This window comes from Triplophysa rosa, linkage group LG14 (assembly GCF_024868665.1).
Source record: "Triplophysa rosa linkage group LG14, Trosa_1v2, whole genome shotgun sequence".
NCBI classification, from domain to species: domain Eukaryota; kingdom Metazoa; phylum Chordata; class Actinopteri; order Cypriniformes; family Nemacheilidae; genus Triplophysa; species Triplophysa rosa.
In genome coordinates this window covers 14,296,144-14,313,575 of record NC_079903.1, presented here as the reverse complement: position 1 = coordinate 14,313,575, position 17,432 = coordinate 14,296,144, and the positions used below count along the sequence as shown (strand labels likewise).

The following is a 17,432-nucleotide window of genomic DNA, read 5'->3' as shown; positions in this document are numbered from 1 at the left end:
CATCCTGCTAGACTCCCTTGAGGTCTATCGGTTTGCTTCAGAGGCAAGATTTTACAATACACGTTAAAATCAAGAGGCAATACAAGACAGTAGCAAAACTATTATACATTCAATCATAAAAAATCATTCAGTCATAAAAAATCATTCAGTCGTAAAAATCAAAAGCAACATAATTATCAATATTACAACAAATTACAGTGAACTACAAATGCCCAACAAGCCACCACAGATGTGTGATTTATCAACCCACAACAAAAGCACAAATCGCTGTATACACACAACAAAAAAATAATCCCTGAATCATATTTTCTTCTTTCCATATTAAAGGGATACTTCACCCAAAAACGAAAATTCGGTCATCATTTACTCACATTCGAGTTGTTCCAAATGTGTATAAACTTTGTTTATACACATTTACACAGAGTGAGATATTTGGAAGAATGCTTATAACCAAACAGATTTTGTCCCCCATTGACTACCATAGTAGGAAAAAAAAACAATGGTAGTCAAAAGTGCCCCAGAACTGTTTGCTGTCCTTCATTCTTCAAAATGTCTTTTCTTGTGTTCAACAGAACAAAAAAACTCATAGTGTCATTTTTCCTAATATGGTAGTCAATAGGGGGCAAGATCTGTTTGGTTACAAGCATTCTTCCAAATATCATTCTCTGTGTTCATCAGAACAAATACATTTATACAGATTTGGAACAACTAGAGGGTGAGTAAATGATGACAGAATTTTCATTTTTGGGTGAAGTATCCTCTTAAAGCAGCAGTCAGCTCAGTTAAATGTGAGAGGAACAGGTTTAGTTGTGTGTAAAAATCTGACTTGAATCTGTTAAACAAATCCTATGCCACATGTTCCCCTGTAAACCTGATGCAATATATATACAACACAGTGCCATTAATGAGACCATACTCTGTCCATTCTGGGGACATTGGGAATACACTGAGAACAATAGCTTCACTGGTCCCAGCAGTCTGTGCGGGCAACACCCAGATGGAGCTGTGCCACATATAGGCCCGTTTTATTGCATATACACCCTCCAACCCATTCAGGATGAATGCAATATACTTTTCATTCTATTCTTTTAAGTCACATTATGATCATTTAATATGAATATTGGGTAACTAAGTGACTTACATAAATGCAGTTTTAATGTGTAATGTGTTTTTTTAGGTTAGACTTTTTTACTCACACCAGCTCCTATTCCATTGTTTCTCTTTGATGATCTCATTAGTTTGTTCAATTATTCTCTTCTACTAAACTTTATTAGTACAGACAAATTTGCCCTGTAAATGTCAGTGATCAAAGATGTTTTTGAATGACATCTGTTCATGTTTTCATTTATTTTAGTAAATTCATTAAAGCATTAACCTCAAAGTATCTTGCGGAGGAATAATATCTTCTGAAGAGGGCGTTCCTTATGGCTTGCGCGTGATGATGCGATTTGACACAAAACTATGTGACAGTAATTCACTACAACAGCCATTCTGTGGCAGACCACCAGCACAAACATGCCACAAAACACGGTGCATGTACCCGACAGGCGGATGCAGGTGACTTTGAAGAGTTGACTGCGAAAGAGGATCTATTGCATAATCGGACAGAGCACAGCTCGCACAAAGAGCAGCGGGAGGGAGCGCTTCGTTTTGAACTATGGCGGCAACGCACCACATTCGTTTGACATACATTGTTATCATGACGCGTTACGCGGACTTCGGAAAATAATCCAGAATTTTGGACATGACGATAAACATCACCCTACTTCAAAACTTTGAAGAGGATATTGAATTCAGTTATACTACATGTGTGCTCTAAATGGAAAGAGTAGTAATGAAGTGCAGATTTTTTTAAAGATTTGATTGTCTTTAAAAACACATCCGAGGTATTTTTGCAGGTTTTCTCAAGCGCATCCTCAGAAGCCGTTCAAATGCTGGAATGGATTGGTGCTGTTTGTATTATGGTTTTAATGGCCATACTCTGGCCGATGGTCAAGTGTTTTGGAGAAGGGAGTCAGTCCACGTTGCTGCTCCAGGGGCTTGAAATTCCACGGCGCGAGAGCAAAAGATCAACGGAGAGATGCGACTCCAACTGTGGCACGGGGACGCAGCAGAAACCAGGGGGTCGAGATGAATCACCCACGGTCGCCTTAATATGCAAACCCTCTGCCCTGGCGAACTACCTTCTGAAACATTGCATGACTTTTTGCAAGCAGCTACGAATACAGAAATTTAACTGGCGAGTGAGTTCATCTTTGCAGACTATTTTCGGTGCTGTGTGGCCGTATGACTGCCCTGTGCATTTTATTCGAGATCATTTGCAACTGAGCGACGATGGGCTGGTGGCGTTAGACTGGGCTGTTGTTGGTGCACATCACAAGAGACGGAGGACTTCAAGTAATTCCACAAGTCCAATTCTGCTCGTCATACCCAACTCTATTGGTAAAATCACCAGGAATGTGCTCAAGGTAATTTCAAAGCACCAGGTGGCTGCAATCAAACATGCTGCGCTAGATTCCTGACAAAATGCTTTGTTGTTAGCAGATAAGAGTTACCTTGACTGAGACACATTGTTACAGTATTGAAATACTTCAACAATTGACTTCAGTCCAGCCTGAATCCAATTTTTCTTCTTAGATTAAGTAAGGATTAAAATGAAGACATAATTCAGCCAGCAACATAAATCAAACGTATCAGGCATTTGATGTAGTTATTCAAAATACAGGAAGATACGCAAAGTGAAAACATGGCTGTTGTTTTGCAATGCATTAAAGTGAAGATTTAGCTAAGTTACCATTGTCCATAGCAAAGCACTATGAATTAGGCTATACATTCAGTAGTATGCATGATAAAATCATCTCTTTGGCTATTTGCACCAATGATGGGCAGAAGTGAGTCATTCCTGATTGGGATGTGGAGCTCACTCCATATTCCAGACCTAAAGCTCCGGGCAACCCTACGTAAACAAATTAGATTTCAGTCTCTCACAGATGATTCCATGAGAAATGTGCTCTGGGCTCCTGCAACTTTGTTAACTGTGCATTGTAGGGGGTAGAATCAATGCGTTAGCTATCTGTTCTACTCGATAGTGTTACCTTTTTTGTTTCGGGCATGACCGAGAGCATTGATGGTGAAGTTATCTTTGTGCACAGATGACATTAAGACTCACCCCTGCTCTTAAAGTGTCAGAACAATTAATTTCTCTCTCTCAATGCAATGTTCCTCTGCTTTGTCAAGTGGCCCGTGAGGTAATTTGCTCTTTTACTGTCTTTGGAAAAAGTATATTTTTATACTGGACTCTAATCAGACTGCTTTAGATTAAGTTAAATGGATAAAAAAGGATAAAGAAAAAAATCAGTTTTCATTTACTCGCCATCATGTCACGTTGTCTGTATATGACTCTTTCTTCTGTGGAACACAAAAGAAGATATTAAAGCGGCCCTAACACACACGGTTTCTGCCGATCTCATATTGATCTTGAGTACCTATAGAGTAGTATTGCATACTTCGTATCTTCGAAGAGTATTTAGTTTGATCACATTTTTAAAAGATAGATACAGCTGTACGATTTTTTTCCAAAAGCATACGGCGCGTGCGGGGGGAGGGGTAGGCTGAACTAAAGCATGTGCGCACCCATTGCCAACAAAACACAGACATCAGTTTCACTCACCGCATGCGGTTCATGTCCAGTATCTTTTAGCGCTGGGACGGTTCCATATATCAGTTTCAAACGATCTCCAAATCCAGCGTTATATCCACCGTTTACATAACATTTATCACCCAAATGCAGTGAACAAACAAACACCTGAACTTCGCGAACGTGTGCTCTCTCTCTCTCTCTCTCTCTCTCTCTCTCTCCTGCACACAAGTGAAAGTGACGTCTGCGCATGCTCCTTCTCCTGCTCTCCTTGCTGCCGCGTGCTTTTCCGGGAGAATTGTCCAATAAGGGACTAAGAAAAATTGTTACGAAACAGTTTTATATGTTCGAAAAAATTTTTCCGAAACCTGTGGGGGAGGGTATCGAGCACAGAAATACTACGTAATACGCCCAACTCGTTTTTTGACAAGTTGACCATGTTAAGCATGAGAAGACGGCACGTTTATCATTGTAAAGAAGTCAGAATGCATGACACACCGTTGCAGCACCCCTTTAAGAAATGTCTGTTTCCATACATTGTAAGGCAATGGAGGCCAATGTTATTCACATAGAAAATCACACAAGTTTGGAATGACATGAGGGTGAAAAAGTGAACAGCCCAACTAGTCAAGCCAGAAAATAATTCTATTCTAGTAATGGAGACAGGTATATTTGTCACATTCATGTGACGTATTGCATCAACAGACAATAAGACTGTGTGTTCAAATGACTCTTCACACATTTATGAGGTACGGGGGGAAGGTGAGTGAGGGTTCGTCAGGTTTGTGTGGTTTACCCCATGTGATTACGGTTGCACCTTCTTTACTGCAGTCTGGTTTACTCGTGTCTAACAAGGGAATGTTGTTTTCACTGGACACACTGGGAGAGCGGTTGTGTCCAATTGGCACACCAGAAAACAGCAATGGGCTGCACAACGGCTGGTGTGTTTGCTGACAGTTCAGGGAATTGCCGTAGATAAGGGACATGTAAATATTGTGGTGAGATCCTATTTCTATTCTGAGTCATATTGATTTGAATATTAACACAATCAGACATCTGTCATCATGAATAAAATTCAAGAAATGTCATTTTAGTAAAAGACAATAAAAAGAGTAAAAGAGATGGGTAGTGATGAGCATAAGAGAAGGGAACAGGAATGAAATTTTGTATATTCTGTACGAACACCGGCTCATTGAGACTGGTTTATCTCCTCTAAATGCTAAGACGCAACAGTGGATGCTGTGCTCCTTATAATATTAAGACCATCTAACATAAGTCAGATCTTAAAAAGTATTGTTTTGTTGATTTTAGTTTTATTGCTTTTAGACTAAAGTAAAAATCTGATCGTATGCAGTCGATAACAAAGAAAGGGTATTCAAACAGCCAAATACATCACTCCTGTGATAATTCTTTACAGGTCCAATGTATAAAATTTAGGGGCATCTAGCGGCCGGGTTTGTGAACTAATGGCTCACTCCATCCCTCCCTTTCTAAGCATTACGGCGGCTGACACAGGACTAAGATGTTGTCATATTTTCACTTCTTTGTTGAAGGAGATAACGTATTTAAACGTGCTCTGTAGAGCAGTTTGTCCATTTAGGGCTACTGTTGAAACAACATGACCCGCGGTGTATGTAGACAGAAATAGCTCATTCTAAGGTAATAAAAACATAACGCTTCATCATGTAAGGTCTTTATATACCTCTGAAGACATAGTTATGTATATTATATTGCATTTCGGTAAACAGATCCTTCAAAAAAACTACACACAGCATCTTTAACTCTCCACCACCACAACTCCACCTTCTGCTCAATATTTTATTTTACATAATTCTCATTTAGCTGTCCAAGAAGTATGTAAAGTCTTGTACGTTGAGTCCTTCATCGTGGACAGCACACGTTTATTTCATTCATGGTATTTATGGATATAAAAAGGTGGACTCGTGATATTTTTAGCACACATGTGGATTGTTGGTTATACTTTTTTTTTTAAGTTATAAGGTTTTTAAGTTAAGTACGACTCATGGAATTTCGTGACAGTGTTTCTGGTTCATCTACTGAGCCTGGAAATCTGACTGAATTTAACACAACCCTGACGTTAACACAACACTGTGACAGACAAAACCACTGACCTGCAGTGCCCAGATTCAAAATATATTGAATTTTTATGTTAGAGTTCGAGTTTTAGGGCAATGACCCTTTTGCTTAAAAATATTTAAATGTAACATTTATTTTTACATCGACCAAACACTACTCATTACAGGTATGGACAAGATTCAAGGAAAACGTCTTTGTTTACATGACAGATGTCAGTATGACTCCTGTGTGCTAAAACAAGCATGTGAATGTGTCTGTTTTCTCCTCAGCTCTGTGAGGCTGGTCTGAGTCACGGTTACCTCCCTGTGGTCTTCAACCGTCGGAGCCAGAATGGGACGCCACTTTCTACCGTTAAACTTCAGCAATTTGGTGATCCAACTGACCTGCGGGAAGCGGTGCGATACATTAGGTACCGGCAGCCAGCAGGTCAGATCTATGCTGTAAGTGAGAGCACTGGTTCAGGACTCCTGCTCTCTTACCTGGGAGAGTGTGGCTCCTCCAGTTACGTGACTGCTGCCGCCTGCCTGTCTCCCATTTTCCGTTGCCAAAGCTGGTTTGAGAACGGCCCGACCTGGCCTTTCCACTGGGCTCTTCTGCTTTACCAAAAAATCTGCTTAAGCAGGTAAGGTTGTGGGGGTAAAGGACACAGTTTTGCGTGTCCTTTGGTTCCAGGTGATGTAAATTGAAATACTGTGCTGTTGCCATAGCCACTAGTGATTAATTTCCGGTACTATTGATTTCTTGTATCCATCCAAACAGCTTGTTGGCTTTGACACCAATGATGATAACAAAAGTTTGTTGTCTTAAATCTCATCTATAGGTACAGAACTGTGCTTGGGGAGCATGTTCACGCAGACAGCTTGTTCTCCAGCTGTTCCTTGAGGGAAATGGAAGAAGCCCTATTCTGTCAGTCAGGGTTGAAGGGGACATTAGTGGAGGAAGCAGGTGGCTGGGATGCGTACTGGGAGCGTAATGACCCTCTGAGGGACATAGATGAAGTGGCCATCCCTGTACTATGTGTTTGCAGTCAAGACGACCCGATCCGAGGGGAGCCCCGGGCGACGCTACCTTTGGAGCTGTTTGAGAGTAACCCCCATTTCTTCCTGCTCCTGACTGGGCACGGAGGCCACTGCGGCTTCTCCACGCCAGACGAAGGCAGTAACGTCTGGAGCCACCAGGCTTTGCTGGAGTTCTTTCGTGCCACAAACGATTTCTTCACTGCAGAGGAGCGTGCCAGTCTGGCAGCCAGGCGGAGGGGTCTTGGCGGGGCTGGCAAGACGTTTCGCCTTCGCAGCATCAGCACGTGCAAAAGAGTGCCTGTTTGCTCGCATAACATTCACGCCATTTATAACTGGCAGAGGTCCTACACCAGTTGATGATGTGCGGAGAGGCTCCCCACATTTGTTTGGGGTTACGGAGAGGGATTCAAGGACACTGCCAGGCATCGCATTCTGACGCAGTCTGACCTGCTACTCCAATTTCAGCAATCGAGCAAAGAAAAATATTTAAAGTTGTTTCAAGATGTTAGAAATCACGTCATAGATCTCTGCTGCATTGAACGGCATTAGCCTTGGAAATGTGCCTGCCTGTTTCAAAGGGATTGGTCTAATGTTTGTTCTGTACCTCATAAATGTTTCATTGCTTCATTTCAAAACTTAGAGAAGCATTATGAAGCACCTCTGGGTTTCAGTCTACATTGTGACATATGTACTTGAATAGTTCAGCAGAACTGCAGTAATGCTTTAGTACGTTATGTGCATACAATAATGAAATGTGACATTCTGTAATTTTCTCTGTTCAATATTTTTCTTCTTTGAGACTGCTAGTTTATTTAGAATAGTCTCTGTTGTATGTCAGAGAGAGAGTCTGGTCTGGTGAATGGGAGGTAATTGCCGTCATTCTGAGGTTTGGGGAAGCTGGTCTTCACTGTCATGGGTGGAGCTAGTTTATCGGTTTTTCACATTTGTTTAACTTGAACACTGTCTTTTTTTTCTATTGCTGTTTTCGTTTTCAACCCTTTTTCTCTAACTCAAAATTTGTAATGTCTTTCTGGTATAAAACGCTATGTTTGTATGTTAAATTATCTGTAAACACAGGAGCTTTAATTAAAGGGTTTCGCACCTAAACACACATTTCCAAGTCTGGAGGATTTTGTTGGTAAACTAGGCATCAAAATTTTTGGTTATGCAGTGGATTCATGAAATTCAAATAAGATTTACGTTTATTTTCACTGCTGTTCCAGAAAAATGTCTCGCTACATTAGAAGGATGGACATGATGGGAAATTCATCATAGAACTTGTAAATGCAATAGTGAAATAGTGAATATTCTCTGATCCTTTTTTTTCCATACGGTTTAATGCATGACCAGGATTTTATTGCACAACCCCAAACAAAGCTACAGCCAAGAGCCCGAGCGGAGCGAGGAGGTATCAGATTAGAAGAGACAGTCTCTGTAGACTGAAACTCGAATGCTCACAGAGACAGCACTAGAACAGACATATAGATAGAGCTATTTTTAGTTCGCAAAGAAAATGATCTCTTCATTTGGCATATAAATCCAGTGTATAATATTAATTAATATATGGCAGCCAGTATTCACTTGGAAAAGATTTATTGTTGACATACAGTATTCTCCTGGAAAACATGTACATTCTGAATTGCATAATTATGATGGTTTGTGGTCATCTGTAGCCATCAATATGTCTACCCTCTTTTCAAGGGGCCTTGAAGAAACAAAGCATCTTTTCAAGGTCTAATTTAATTTCTATTGCCCCTTTGAGATCCCAACTGGCATTTGTTTGGATAATTGTTTATATATTCCTTAATCAGTTTTAATAATCGTTACGGTTACAACGTTAGCTCCTAATACAACATGATTGCTTACCTTGTTTGCTACTGAAACCACACAGACAATTGAAACTGCAGGTTGCAAACTCAACTGTATTTTGATAAATAAAACAAATAGCCTACCTGGGTGATCATGTGAAAACTGTATACAAAAAACGTATGAAGAATATAAATGTATACATTTTATAAAAGTGTACAATTGCTTGTGCATTACTTGAAGGATTCCAGTCATTTTGACAGCGCTGCCTTTTAGTGCCATCTAGTGGATAATAGAAGCCAGACCGCTATACACAGTATCATAACCATTTTTTAAACTACCACGTTTCCATAATTCCTTAACATTTTTGGTTGCAGTCTTTGTTAAAACTGTTAAATTGTTCAAATGAATACCCACACCATATTAGCCAAGCATTCAACAAATATGGCAAATACAGTATATGGCCTGCCCTACAGTGTGTGGTACTGCACAACACAGGCGTTTATTCTATTTTTGGGTGAAGTAGGCTATCCCTTTAAGCTGGATTCAAATGAGTGACAAGGTTCAATCTATATTTTATCCAAAGCTATCAAATAACATACAAAGTATTTAGCCCATGAGTCATATAAACAACTTTCAAGGTATGTTTAAGTTCCATAAAAGCCGCCATCTCATCCATGTTTTCCACGAACGAGAAACATACACGTTATTAATTATGAGGTAAGATGACACTTTTCAGATTGCCTTTTATAATTTCATATCCGTATATAGGTATAACCTGACGACCTTGTTATGCTATTTTAACTTGTAAAAAGATAGAAGCTGTGTGCGCGCACTCATGCGTACAGCTCCAGAAGCAGCCGGTGGCAGTAGCGAAATAGCCTGAAACGATGGAAACCAGTGCGGACGTGAGTGACGGTTACCATGACGTCTCGGAAACCGAGTTTATATTTAGTCCCTATGTTTAAGTTGAAACATGACACATGTAGCCTAAATTAATTCCAAACACATTGGAATTCATTCAATGCTTTGGTCCTAACTAGCATTTAAGAGAAAGTTTCACAGAATGAGGTTTACAGACCAAACAAGATTGTGCATTGTCATTATAGTTCAGGTTTCAAAGTTCTCTAACAGCAGAATGCCATACAAGTGATGAACAAGTGCAGCAGGATCATGTACCATTAGTGGGTCACCAGTGGGCAGTGCAACATTGACCTGTTGCCAGTCCCTAGGAGGAAAGAGAAACATCTGCATGCCATGTTTCACATGAAATTGTTCCTAATTTAATTCCAAATTGTAATTAAAAGTTTTAATTTTAATGTGATAAAATGTTATTATTAAAAACTAGATAAGTCTGATCCTGGCTTAAGTTTTATGTATTTTTTTATGTAATGTGGATTCTGTAGTTGCAAAAGACACAACACCTGTGTAAGTTAACCTGTCCTCCGTCACTGCTATCCAGGTGTCAACATTTCCCAACTCAAGCTGCAAATATTTGCGTAAGCTAAATTCTTAGCATGTTCGTGATACAGATGGTTGGTGTAACCATTTATCCTTCTTAATTTTCAAGACTCTGTTGTAAAGCCTTTATTTGGCATGATTGGTATCCTCATGATACACATTAAACACAATATTTGCAAAACACACAAAATCTCTGCCTCTTTTTTGTCTTTTCTGTTTTTAAGTGTGCACAATAAATTGTTCTTTATTAGGACGATAAAATAGGTGTATTTTTGTTCATTTGAACTGCAAATAGCCAATAGTTAACAACAAACATAACTTATGTCAAATTTGCAAAAGAGATTTATATAATGATAATGATAAAGAATAGATGAAATGGATATCATTCCATATTAAAAATGTATGCCATTTTGTGATAAAACATTTTCTAAAACTTTTTTTGTGATAACTTTGCATATAAATATATAGCCCTATGTGCTTGCCATTCTGACTCTCTTTTACTGTACCTGAATATGCTTTAATCTCTCTGAATATCTTTGGCACCAGCTGTGACTAAGAGAAGGGCTGGTTTACGCCTCTCCCCTGGGCAGAGACTGAGAACAACTGATGGTAAGCGATGTAATGTAGTGTGACGGGTTGCCTGATTCATCTGAAGGGGGCCGGATCAGTTTGTGATAAAATCTGTCGCTAGGACCTCGCTTTCCTCCATCTTTGATTTTACTTTGGGTCATATTTTTTGCAATCTTTAGGACGAAAGGGGAGGAAGAAACATCAGTTGGCTGTGCTTAAATGGTCTCAAAGCCTACAGTACAGGCAGCTGTGTGGTGGAATTGCTCTCTGTGGTGAAGACTTGCATCAGGTTTTTTTTCCATTGTGCAGCTTCATCCTTGTGTAGCATGATCTGAGGCCACTTGCTGACTGTCATCAGATATACCAGGATAAGAGAAGGGACGTTAGTTTCCACTGTTGTAGTCAAGTGTTATTACAATAAGAAATTATGAAATGGAGTTGAGCAGTGTCTTGGTATATTTGACTATGCTAACTTTTTAATAATAAAGATTTTGTTTCGTAAATGGGATAATGTGTGATTTGGATAAAAGTGTCTCCCAAATGTATATGCCTCATGCTTTTGCTCATGCCTGACTCTGTAATTAATCTGTCTGATTTATTGGAAACATGCAGGAACTGCACAGCTCCTGGATTCCGTCCTTGGGATGTCAGCCTCTGGCTGTAGAGAATATGTGTGTGTGAGAAGAAGGGGGTGGCTGGGTACCCTGAGTACATCAGACATCTGTGTCCTCTGTTTGCAGGGCAGCACCTTTCCGCTTCTCTTCTTCATAACAAAGCAATGTAGCAGGCTGGGGTGGGCTTGGCCCCTCGCCTGCCGGACCATCGTTGCTCTTGGAAAAGTACAGCTGTCTCCCAGCTTGTTGGATGCTGCGTCTCATTACCTCTACATGAAATGGCCTTGGCCAGATGTCTCCTGCCGCATTCCTATCTCTCTCATTTTTTGCAAAGAATCTGCCACAGCTCAGAGAGACGGTTCACAAGAGGCAGCGGTCACAACATGCTCTTGTAATATTATTTCAATAGTTTGTCATATCAGCAAATACATTGAAAGAGGAGGGCAACAGCAAAGTTGTAGAGGTCTAGAGACTAGAGGCCCGGGATCTTTACAAGCATGGTGTGAATTACAAAGGTATTTTAAAAGGATCTAACCCTCTTCTGCCCAATTAAGTCTTAAATTTATTTCAGGTCGAGTGTATGAAATTTAGCGGCATCTAGCGGTGAGGCTCACTCCTCCCCTCCCCCATCCCTTTTGAAGCACTACGGCTTATTCCTGACACAGGAATAAGATGTCATCACATTTTTGCTTCTAATGTATGCTTATATAATGTATTCATGAAATGCGTTCTGTAGAGTAGTTTGTCCGTTTAGGGCTACCGTAGAAACAACATGGCGAATTCCATGTAAGGGGACTTGTGGTGTATGTAGATGAAAATAGCTCATTCTAATGTTATAAAAACATAACGCTTCCTTATGTAAGGTCTTTATACACCTCTGAAGACATAGTTATGTATATTATATTGCATTTCTGTCAATAGATCCTCCAAACAATTACACACTGGACCTTTAAAGTTTTACAGTAATTCTACATACGAGAAATGTGTTAAACCGTCATTTTACACGTCATTTACATCAGTATTCAATGAAACAAAACATACGATTTTTCACTTAGTTATTTCAATATGCATATGACGACAGTTAAGTCATTAAAACTGTTTTGTGTAACCATATTTCAATCTCATTTAAATGTTACATTCATAACCATACAGGTATTTGCTTTTAGTTTTCACACAGACCTTACAAAATCTTTATTAGTTAGACCAGATGTAGACTTAAAGATGCTGTTCTATGAGGTCCACAGTGTTACAAATTAAACACGCAATGCGTTTGAACTAACTCACAATGTGACTCAGCAAAAATGTCATGCATTCTTTAGAAAAATGACCAAAATGACCACTCGTCAGACCAAAGTTCACAAGAAACCAGCATCCATGTGAGAAATAATTTACATTCCTTCACCACTGGATTCCTTACTAAAGGGAACAAAATTCCCATATCGTCCGGTGAGAGGCACGGTATATAACGTCCCTCTATTACAACAGAGATGTGCTAAAGCAGATATTGCTATGTGAAGACTGAAAGGATTGCCCCGAATATGAATGACACCAGCTCTGTCACGAGGCTGATGAAGCACGTGGGTATTCTTAGGTGCCTGTGCTGTTTCGAGGGCATAGGGGCTTCATAAGAACGGGCTGAACGGGTAGGGTGAAGGGCGGAGGTGCGGTGTTGCTGCTTGGCAATGTGGCACTTCCTTGCCTGCCTGCCAGGTTATGTAAATGTGCAGTGCTGAGCAGAGCACTGTTCTATAGTTGGAACACTGGGCTCTATTTGTGGAAAATCAGCTGGGCAAACTGCTGGATCTGTGTCAGACTGTAAGATTGGCAGGTGTGCTGCGAGGAGGGCTGGTTTTTTAGACAGGTGATCATGTGTATTAAGGACAGACTGAGCTGTTTACCCTTCTGGGAGGGGAAGTGGAGGAAAGCCTGACGTGACTGTAGAGTGACCTCAGCGAAGCCAGCATAGGCACAACAAAAACAGCATTGTCGGTTGACACAATCTCTTGTGAGGCTCTTCCAAGGTTATCACAGCTCTGAAATTCAATTCAATGTTTTTATTTGATTAAACAACAATGAATATTATAGGGTTAGTCTGAAGCACAAAACAAGGAAAATTAAATAAGAAAAAACAATCACAAAGACAGCACAGTATATTGTGTACAGGACGACAAAGGGGATGTGACCTAGTGGGCGATGGCTGCTGGGAAGTGAATGTGGGTCACTTACACCCAAATCACTGTCACGTGCTTAACTAGCTCATATCGCACCTCCAGACATCAGGGCTGTTACATAACCTGCTTATTCCACTGTACTTATGAAAAACATAGTACTGTTTCACCAATTATCAGCACTGTTCTGACGTGTTGCAACAACTCCAAGGGTCCAAGTTATAAAATGGTCTTAGCATTTCAGAACGTAAGTTGAGCTGTTGAAACCGTTTCAATGGACTCTAACCTAAGTCTGTTGCCACGCATTCATTTACAGAACTATCTTGCCCCTAGTGCCCATATCATTGTATTTATTACATACCAGACAATGCACTCATTGGACTCGATGGATTAGTAATGCAATGGTGCACTGCAAAGAGACGTCAAGTTCCCCTCACAAAGGTGTACCTCGGTTACCATAGTGTGGTTTATTTGTTTGTCAGATTTCATTTTGTTTGGCGAACATTAAAACAACGCCGAGAAAGAAGGCAGGAAGTTGGGAGCAGGTTTGTTTTGTAGCTCATGCTTTCATGCTCAGTTTGCCTGTTTTGAAACTCGCAGATCAGCTTGTCAAGGAGAGCAGGTTCCATCGCATGAACAAGGCTAATCATATCTGTAGGCCTTGGGCTTGCATGTGGAAGGGGAGATAAATTCCTCTCAAACTTTCACTCATAGGACTTCTGACCAGAGTCCTCCACCACCACAACAATAGATGACGTGATGATTAGTCCTATGGCACAACCCATCATCCTCACCTTGGTGTTTTACAATGGGAACATGTTTTAAATAATAAACGAGTTTAATCATAAAATAAATAAATAATTCCATCTTATTTATTATATTGCTTGCGGTAAATGAATAGAGTTAATTCTACTTACATAATCCTTTTGATTAATAATTCATTTTTTGACTGCATGTACCACGTTTAACTGATGGGTTTCACTGACTAATACAGTTTGAACCACATAATGTGATTCCGTATAGGATTTAATGTTTTCTCCCTTGTGTAGTTCTGGCTATGTGCTGTGCTATAGGTCTTGCTGGGTTTCATGGTAAGGAATCCTGACAGAATGCTGAATAATTCAGTTTAAACAAAATCAGGTCGTGCTGTTCGTTTCTGTAGCTGTGGCTCGGTCACAAGCTCACATTCCAATCTTAAATTACATTAAATACATTTTTACATAACAAAATGACATCCTGTAATTCTGATCTATTTCTTAAGAGATAACAGCTGGCCCTGCTTTTCATACTTGGATGTTGTCTAAGTTGCTATTGGTATTATTGAATACCTGCTCATAATAAGCCATCATTAATAAGTGTCATTCGAACAATCAATCCAAACTCACACATTTCATTAAACAAACAAACATAATAATAAACCATCTTCACATTTTCACATATTATCTTGCACACCTGGCTATTGTATCAGGAACCTAGAAAGTCTGGCCCTACCTTTTAAAAAAGCAAGTTCTAGAAGTATGTACTCTGAGGTTTAGAGCGCATGATGTAAATATAGCTAGGGCCGTGTCACTGAGGTCTTGGCTTGCTTGCTTTTGCAACTATCTAGTATAGAACAACATCCAGGGCATGACTCAGATCCCAGAATACGTATAGCTGCAATGAAGCCTAAAAACATTTTTTAAAATCTATTGTCTGAATGATCATGGTGATGGAAAAAGATGAAATGTATATTTTGCATGGTACAGCATGTTTGTATTATGCGATGCTCTGTCACAAAATCTTATTTGTGTTTAGTCAGGACTCATATATGACTGTCATTTTCAGTCATGTGGGGCCGTGTAACATGATGACCGGTGCTGAGTCATGCTGCGTCTACCAAAAGTATGTAGATGTGGTTTTTACTGAATAGGGTAAAAACTGAAAGTTGTCTTCTGCAGAGGCACGTTGGACAACTTTAGAAAGGAAACAGCTTTTTCCCCTACCTACTTTTACATGGTGTGCACTGGCTCTTTAAAATGCTGTTAAGTGTCATCTAGCACGCACTTGCTTGTGCTGAGTCATTGGGTTCGGGCTGGTTTTGTAACCTCCACCCAGCGGGATGTCTCATTGGCTCAAATTCTCACTCAGCTGCCTGTGTGGTTGGCTGCCAGGACCACTAATCAGTTTTCTTTTGCAAAAAGCAACTCTTAAAGTTACAGAGGCTTTACTCTGATTCGTCTGGTTGCTGCTTTACAGTCAACAGGGAGGGGTTAGTCAAAAATTGGGCTTACATGAAAAAATAAAACTGCAAGATGTATATAATGCATTGTGCTCCATAAAGATGTAAAGAACTCTAATGATAAATTATTTAGTTTTACCGAGTAAAAACAATTTAATCGACCTACATTACACGAGTTGATTACACCCACAAGAATATTTTTAGGGACAGATCAGATACAAATATGGATCTTTCCAGGACCGACAGATTAGCTTGATCTGCAACAGTGCAGAAAGAAATGTTAAAATGGAAAAAGAACAATGGAATAGAATGGATGTTAAGTCATTGTGGCAAAGTTTGATCCCAAGAAGTGAATATAAGTGAAGAATAAATCTTCAAATATTTAAAGAGTTTTAAATTCATACAATTTTGAACAATTGTATGAATCCACAAGTACAATCTTAACTATATACAATCAAGTCAAGGAATAATATTGATCTCAAACCTACACAAAAGTGTACAAATGTGTTTTTATGAATAGGTACAATCTATGCACTATTAGACATTATGTATCTTTAATTACTTAGTTAGTAGGATCACATTCTTGGTTTTATATTACATTTTACAAATTTATATTATATATTAGGATGCCCCTCAGAGAGTAATGCGATCCTCTTCAATAGAAGGTCATTTTTATAAAAAATTCTTAAGATCATGGAGGTGTTTTGTTGTACTCATGCAGGAAGGCTCTTGTCTGGGAGTGGAACGTTAGATTCCTGGAATCCATTTAAGAGCTGGATTCATGTGTCCTGGGAGAGACCGGTTCTGTGTATAAGGTAGCCTATATTAACAACATTAACCACAGCACAACAACATCCCAAAATGTTCTTACGTGTTTACATGGGGGGCAAAATGAATGACGTTAATAATTCAATTGATGGGGTTTACTTTAAGTCTCCAAACACTGGCGATTTCCCAGACAAGGTTTAAGCCTAGTCCCATACTAATTTAAATGTTAAAGATGTATTGATCAACAACAACTTACACTGACATATCTTAAAATATATCAGTGCAATTGTTTTGTCTTAAGATGCACACCAGTAGGTTTTTTTGTAAAGTATGTTTTTAAAAACGACTTAAATATCCTAATTTAACTAAGGCCTAGTCCTGGTTTAAGATAATCCCTGTCCGGGAAACCACCCCTATGACGTGTATATTAAATACGGACATGCCCAGACAGTGGGCCTGAACTTGTATTGGTATATCTGACCTAATCAAGATCAAGCAGAGAATGTGCACTCCAGGACTTACACCAAATATTCTTACAGTTTTTTTTCACTAACAAAATGTGGGGTGTTTCTCTTAATTTTGTTTAATTTCTTCAAATTAAAGTGAAGTAACATGGACTCTTCCTTGTTGTGCTGTGACTTTATTGCTTGCCAACAGAGTTCGGGATGTGAGAATATGAGGTGGCGTGAAGGGTCTCAAAAGAATGACCAATACGATTTACTACAGTCGTGTGAGCAAACACCCTTTGATGCAGCCTTAAGGAAATTTGTAAGTAAATAACGTTGGAAAACCTCATCATATCACAATGGTGCATACTATATATAGTTACACAGCAATCCACATGTCATAATTTATTATAACTACAGTGCATTTATTGATGTTGTTTTTCAGTTCTGAAAGCTTGTGTGTAATTCTACATAATAACACTAAATCCATACATCACACTGTTTCTTATTTCACGTTTTTTTTTCACACTGTGGCTGTAAGCACAAAAAAACAATTCTGACTTAAAGCATTCAGCATTCAGTGGCAGGAATTAGCATTTTTGTTTAAAAATCCCCCCTGATTCAGCAA

At 39.4% G+C, this 17,432-nt stretch overlaps 1 protein-coding gene across 1 annotated transcript; it reads left to right on the top strand.

Annotated features, from left to right (window-relative positions):
- Positions 1 to 1,264: 1,264 nt before the first annotated feature.
- abhd15a (abhydrolase domain containing 15a) lies at positions 1,265 to 8,698 on the top strand. Its single transcript, XM_057351058.1, has 3 exons — positions 1,265 to 2,468; positions 6,004 to 6,356; positions 6,555 to 8,698. The coding sequence occupies exons 1-3, from the start codon at positions 1,932 to 1,934 to the stop codon at positions 7,108 to 7,110; spliced, it is 1,446 nt and encodes a 481-aa protein (XP_057207041.1). The 5' UTR covers positions 1,265 to 1,931; the 3' UTR covers positions 7,111 to 8,698.
- Positions 8,699 to 17,432: the final 8,734 nt, after the last annotated feature.

What these genes read in the sequence shown, in the direction of transcription:
- abhd15a (XM_057351058.1), top strand. Translation starts at nt 1,932, where the DNA reads ATGCTGGAATGGATTGGTGCTGTTTGTATTATGGTTTTAATGGCCATA. An exon ending in TCACCAGGAATGTGCTCAAG is followed by an intron (nt 2,469 to 6,003) that starts GTAATTTCAAAG and finishes TTTTCTCCTCAG; the next exon opens with CTCTGTGAGGCTGGTCTGAG. An exon ending in CAAAAAATCTGCTTAAGCAG is followed by an intron (nt 6,357 to 6,554) that starts GTAAGGTTGTGG and finishes TCTCATCTATAG; the next exon opens with GTACAGAACTGTGCTTGGGG.